Source organism: Medicago sativa, chromosome 8, assembly GCF_051527215.1.
Source record: "Medicago sativa cultivar Bolivia chromosome 8, Bolivia_mono, whole genome shotgun sequence".
NCBI classification, from domain to species: Eukaryota; Viridiplantae; Streptophyta; class Magnoliopsida; order Fabales; family Fabaceae; genus Medicago; species Medicago sativa.
In genome coordinates this window covers 12,089,624-12,096,430 of record NC_140756.1, presented here as the reverse complement: position 1 = coordinate 12,096,430, position 6,807 = coordinate 12,089,624, and the positions used below count along the sequence as shown (strand labels likewise).

At 37.5% G+C, this 6,807-nt stretch overlaps 2 protein-coding genes across 2 annotated transcripts; both read left to right on the top strand.

Annotated features, from left to right (window-relative positions):
• Positions 1-403: 403 nt before the first annotated feature.
• Positions 404-1,177, top strand: LOC146897006 (uncharacterized). Its single transcript, XM_085736372.1, has one exon. The coding sequence runs from the start codon at positions 404-406 to the stop codon at positions 1,175-1,177; it is 774 nt and encodes a 257-aa protein (XP_085592498.1).
• Positions 1,178-2,397: 1,220 nt separating this feature from the next.
• Positions 2,398-5,180, top strand: LOC146897005 (putative F-box/FBD/LRR-repeat protein At4g00315). Its single transcript, XM_085734422.1, has 4 exons — positions 2,398-2,640; positions 2,742-4,019; positions 4,097-4,282; positions 4,775-5,180. The coding sequence occupies exons 2-4, from the start codon at positions 2,751-2,753 to the stop codon at positions 4,967-4,969; spliced, it is 1,650 nt and encodes a 549-aa protein (XP_085590548.1). The 5' UTR covers positions 2,398-2,640; positions 2,742-2,750; the 3' UTR covers positions 4,970-5,180.
• Positions 5,181-6,807: the final 1,627 nt, after the last annotated feature.

Here is a 6,807-nt window from a genome sequence, read left to right as displayed (position 1 = left end):
GTGGTGGTAAGAAGATCAATTGGGTGAAGTGGAGTAAGGTATGTCAACCAAAAAATAAAGGGGGGCTGGGCATAAGGGACATTAAGTTAGTAAACTTAAGTCTTTTGGTCAAGTGGAGATGGAGGATTATTCATGGTGGGGATGCTCTTTGGAAGAAGGTTTTGAGAGAAAAGTATGGTACTAGAATTGATGACCTTATTTATGGGAGGGATGGTGGAAAGATATAACCTCTCTAGATGAAGGTGGCGGCCTAGATTGGTTTAACGTTGAAGTGAAGAGAAGAGTGAAAGATGGGCGTAATACTTCATTTTGAAGGACAATTTGGAGGGGTGGTGAAAAATTTAGTTCCAAGTACCATAGACTTTTCGCAATCTCAAATCAAAAGGAGGCAACGGTTGCGGAGATGAGGGTAGAGGGTGACTCCAACCTTGAGTGGAATTTTAGTTGGCGTCGAAGACTATTTGTGTGGGAGGAAGAACTTTATAATAATCTTTTGTCCGATATTGAAGGAGTGGTTTTATCCGAAGGGGAGGATGATTGGTGGTGGAATTTGGAGGAGGACGGGGTTTTTACGGTTAACTCTTTTTATGGGAAATTGGAATCCTTTTCGGTAGTTGAGGAGGAGATGGGAGAGGATGATAGACGGATGTTTACTCAATTGTGGAAGAGCCCGGCTCCTTCTAAAATGGTGGCTCTATCATGGAAAGCGTTACTCAACCGTATTCCAACAAGAGTCAATTTATTTCGGCGCAATGCAATCCCTCCGAATGGTAATCTTCAATGCGTTTTTTGTAATATGGAGGAGGAGTCCAATAACCATCTTTTTGTGCATTGTCATGAGACGTGGAAGATTTGGTTTCTCATTCAACAATGGCTTGATGTTTGCATCATAACTCCACCCAATTTGGCCATACATTGGATGTGTTGGAACGGTGTGACCCCCTACCGTAAAGAATTAATCAAGGGGATGCGTCTTATTTGGCATGCGACAGTGTGGGGTATTCGGATTGCGAGAAATAACGTGATCTTCAAGGATGAGACCTTTAGGCTTGATGATATTGTGGAGCTTATAAAGGTGCTGTCATGGAGGTGGAGTTTAGCCCGGTTGAAGATGTCTCCATGTTTGTTGTATGAATGGAAGTGGGATCCTAAGAGCTGTTTGTGCAGAAGGCAGTAGGGGAAGGTCCTTTGGGGGGTAACGCGCTTGTGTGAGCTGCTGCTGATGTTTGTGTCCCTCTGGTGCGGCTTTGGTCCCTGCCACATCAGCTAATGTCCTCTTCTGCTGGGGTTTTTGCTCCCTTATGGGCTCTGGAATTGTCTCTGTTGGGGCCTGCGTGCTCTGGTTTTATTTTTGTGTTTTGTAGGCGCATCCTTCCATTTGGTCCTGAGCTCCTGTTGGCGTTGGGATTAGGATATAGGAAGTTTTTTGGTTTAGATTGGTGTTCGGTTTTGCCTTTTGGCCGGCTGTTCTCTTTGTTTGTTTGAGTGATAGTTGGTGTTGATGCAGGGGTGTGCATGTGATCCTCAAATGTATATTCTTGCATCATTACTCTTTGGGTTTGGCCTTTTTGTATTTAGGTGGTTTTTAAAGGGGTTTTTGTTCGTGCCTGGTGATTGATTGGCAACCGATTTCCCCTTCTTTGTTTTTTTCTCAACCCGAGCTTGTTAGTGCTTCTCGCACAGACTCGTCGGTTAATAAATTTTGCCGTTTCAAAAATAAAAACCTAATACAACAAAAACAACTTGTTGGATTTTGAGAAGTGAAGATGAAAAGAATGTGACCATTTTTTTATTGAAACTCTGGCAATTGGTTTGATATCTATTAATCCACTTCATCACCAAAACTAGAATTTGTAATCTCACAAATTTAGTTTTAGTTTTTTTCTTCACTTAAAAAAATGAGTTTTTTGAGAGGATTTGTTGGGACTAGTTATTCTTATGGAAAATTGATGTAGACAGAAATTGAGCTGCATGTAAATTTTAGCTATAAGGGTTGTGTTTTTGTTACGAAGGAAGCAACATTTTTTTTTTATGATTTAAAATTGCACCAAAGTACTCTAGGCAACAACACTCTTCAGCAGTTCCAAAAATTGGGTTATGAAATGTGATTTTCATAGTTGATATTCAATTTTCTCTCTCTAAAACAGAGCAAGGGTAAAGGAAGAGAGAGAAAGAGATGAGAGAGCTAAAGGTGTGAAGTGTGAAGGAAGGAAGAAAGGAAAAGAGAGGAGAGATGGTCAAAAAGCTGAATGTGTTTGTGTGTGGGTCCCACATTGCCACATGTTGCAATTTTGTGTGAGGGTTTAAAGGTGTATGCCACTTATGGATGTATGTGTATCACCACTCTTCAAAGTGTGACTCATCAAGATTCTAGCCAATGACAATATTTTGTGTGACTCCAAATTACTAATATTTTAATTTTGTGAAATGAATTTCTTACTTGGTAAAGAGGGAGTATTCATCGGCACAATGTCATACTGACAGTACGTGTTAGTTGAGTTTATTTAATGTTTGAGTAATTGTTTTTGGTGAGAGCTCAATTTCCATCCTTCGTTCAAATTGTATTTGGTGGATCATTGCTCAACCACTAAACGTTAAGCTCTCTCTCTCACTCTCTCGCCTAATCATCTGTTTCGTAAGGTAAGCTGATAGGTTAAACCCTAAACCCTAACTGTTGTTGATTGAATCTCGGTATTAACCTCACTCTTATGCTTCTTCAATTTTGTTATTGCTGCTTGCAGAGCAAAAATATGGAGCAGGAGAACGAGGACCGATTATCGAATCTACCGAAAGTCATTCTTCATAACATCCTGTCGAGATTGCCAGAAGAAGATGCTGCTAGGACAAGTGTTTTGTCCAAAGCTTGGTTAGAAACATGGTATACTTTTCCTATTTTGTATTTTTCTGATTCTCAAATCACTGGGTTGTTTCCCCCATCTGATTTAGGGAGAATGTTGTTTCCCGAATTAATGGATGATTTTGTGACAAAGATAGTAAAATTCACTGATTATGTGAAGAGAAGGTTGTTGAGGTTCTACGATAATGGATTGGCTATCAAAACATTTGAGCTTGTTGTGAAAAATGTTGAGATATGTAGTTACATGTCAAAGGATATTGATTTTTGGTTGAAGTTGGCAACTGAAAGTGGTGTTGAAGGAATAAAGCTTCATCTTTGTTTGGGTTTCTATGAGTACGACGATGAAGAAGGTAACTGTGAATGCTATGTCTTACCGAAGGGTGTAATTGAAGCCAAATCACTTACTAAGTTGGTGCTTAAAGGAAGAATCAGAGTTGATCCAGCATTCATGAATCCTTCAATTAAGTTTTTCTCATTAAGAGTATTGTTATTGTGGAATGTCCTTTCGAGAGACGAACATGCAATTAAGCAATTCATTTCTTGTTGTCCTTTCATTGAAGATATAACTTTGAATTGGTTTCCATTGTGGAGCTCTATATGGATTATGAAGTCTTTGAGTTTGCATCGTCTACTTAAACTGAAGACCGTTGATGTTGTAGGAATACATGAGGTTTATATTGATGCCCCGTCTCTTGAGAAATTTTGTTATAGTCCTGGTCGTTTTTACGCACCATTTAAGATTGATTTTGATAGATGCCAAAATTTGAAATATTTGTCTTTGACGAGTGGTATTATCACAAACAAATGGTTTCTTGAACTGTTTCCAAAATTTCCTTTCCTTGAGAGTTTGAGCTTGCACGGATGTACAATGGCCGAGACGATTAATATTTCAAGTGTTCAACTTAAGGTGTTGAAGATATCCAATTGTTCTGACGTGAAGGAGGTCAACATTGATGCTCCGAATCTATTATCGTGTGTATATCGCGGTGGTGGTAGTTCAGAGCCTATTATATCTTTTCTTAGAAGTTCTAGTCAACTAAAAGTTTATATATATATTTTCATTGATTATCCTCATCTTTGTAACTTGAGGGAATTTGTGCAAAACATCAAACCTCAAAATGTTTTGTCATCTCTATCACTATTCATCGTTCAGCATATTGCGGTGAGTATTAATTAGCTACTTAAATCGTTAGTTCAATCTTCATAACTACTTATTGTATTTGTGTCTGGATTATGTAGGATGTACTACACCCGGTGTTATTTCAAGTGCCATCCCCTCCACCAAGTATCAAACACTTGCACCTCTGCTGTGTTCTAGAAAATGAAACTTTGTTTTCATCTATTGTAAATATCTTACTTTCAAGTTGCTGCCCTGCATTTATATATCTGAGCCCGCATTCTTCTTGCAGTAAAGCGTTCATTGAGGTATGTCATTCTCTCCCATGTTCCTTTAATTTCAAGTTGTGCTTCCAACAGCGAAATTCTTACATATTATAATGTGAATTTGATGGTCAGTTTCTTCCTTTTCTGACGTCGCCTCTGTTTGATGGAAGCAATTCACGCCATTGCAATCTATGTTTATATTAATTACCCTATTATTCTACATCCAACTTCTCTTCTTGCTCCAATTTTCCTTCCTTCAACTATTTTGTTCAATTTTGAGTTCAATATCTTCAACAGAGCATTCATTGAGGTACCGTATGTCATTGTCTCCCATGTTCATATAGTATTAGACCATGCTTCCAACAATTGCCGATTGTCTTATTTAATAGAAAAGGTAAAAATTGTATTGCCTTGTTTCCGTTTTATGTCAGACACATGCGTTTATGCTTAAAAGATCTTACCCTTTATCAATATATAAAACATAATTGTTTTGTGGAGCTTCTAACTCTATTTGTTAATCATCTAAATCTGCAGTTTTTATATGAGACGCTAATGGAAAGAAAGGGGGATGACTGCTTTTGCAGTTCTAGTGATACTAAGTGTTGGTGGCATGGCTTGAAGAATGTGAAAGTCATGAGCTCAATGAAGATTGATGATAATATTGACTTCAAGACCATGTTAGAATTGTTGCCAATTGAAGAAGAAATTAGCTTTATGCTAGAGTTTTAATGTTGCTGACGCTGTCATAAACTCATAGTTATGTTTTTTCTTTGAAGTTTGATGTTACCTCTTAAATGAATGATGACACATTTGTTTTGATATACACTATAGAAAATGCTGAACGGTATCGTAGTTTTAGTAGTAGTTTGTTCTTTGTTATTGGATTTACTTATGTGTAGTTCTTTGTTATTTTCCAATGATTGATAACTGGTTATTGTGATTCGCATTTTGCACTTTTAATCATTAAATATACGCTTGAAGTCTTGAACATCAACACTATTTTGATGCAGATAACTGGAGTGGTGTTTACCTATATAAATAATAAATGTTACGGAAGTAGGAAAATTAAGTGCCAATAATTCGTATACTTAGCAGATAAAGATAACTGGTACCTATCCTTTTACCGTGAACTATAGAAGTTTCAGAAACATAAACATATAGGTTTAACATCTAAAAAACATTAAACTCAGCATAACTAGAAATGAAATTCCAATTTATAAACACATGTCATACTAATAAGATAAGCTTGCTTGATGATAGTTTTTGTCTCCCAAAATTGCTGCTCACCTGTAAGACCTACGACACCGTCGGGAGATATCTATAGCAAATTTACATTTCGAGCCGGATTTATTCGAGGTATCACAACTAATCTCATTATCCTTGCTTTTACCTCTCCTGCGAAGCAAGGATCAAGCCACTTCTCCAAATCAATGATGGATGAGTTTTGTCTTGTCTCATATTTGTCTTAATAACTACTAGTAACTTTTTATTGCTTTAGCACATGGTTCTATGATAAACAATTATACACAGACTATCCAATACTTAGTGGGGTTAAAGAGTTTTGGGTTTTAACCTTACGGTCTGAAAAATTCCTCTTCTCACAACATCATATATTGTCCACTCCACTCCCAACTAATATGACAAAAGTACCCATGCGTGACTTAAGTCACGCTTGGTACTTATAGCGTGAGTTAACTCACACATGTTGTAATCCAGTGTGACTTAACTCACGTGGGAAGGATATACTTATTTGATACAAAACTCAAAAATTGCGAATTTTTGGGTGGAAATCTTCACTTCATATCATGGCAAATCGTCAAGAAGCAGGTTTCTATGCTCATCAAACATAAAAAAAACCAGGTAATGTATCATTTAAACTCATTTGATTTTGCTGGTTTTTGGGGCTGGTTCGTCAGTTTGGGATGAAGGTTGAACGTCAGTTAACTTACGCAGGTGTAAGTCTTGCGTGACTTAAGTCACACAGGTGTACCGCCCACTTTTGAAATTTTGCGCCATTTTTTTCTTTCTTTCTTAGCTTGTTGCTTAAGTTATTTATTTTTTTTTTCTTGTCATTTTTTTATTCAATAGACTTGGTGATGGTTGAAAATGTCACAGATGATGGCTTTGAGCCGAAACCGGCCATAATTGAAGCTTCCGGCGACCAACTGTTAATGTGAATTTTAAAGTCAAAATTCTCTTTCAAACTCACATTGAAGAAAAACCTAAACCGGTACCTACCGGTGTTGCCAAGCTTCACGGTTATGAAGTGGACACTGCCTCATTTTTTTACAAAGGAAAGACGACGAGAGTGAGATGATTTGCTTAGTTGCGTTCGGTCGACAAGCGGCAAGGGCGAAATTTACTATATCTATGGATAAATCTAGTTTAAAAAGGCCAACATTGACGTTGCAATGTGAAAGGGAGTGGTAAATACAAACCACCAAAGACGAGGAAGAAACCGAAACTTGAAGACACGTGCTCAAGGAAATGTGATTGTCTGTTTAGGTTACGTGATTTCTTTGATAAGGATACAAATGATTGGTGGTTGGCAATGCTTAGTGGAATTC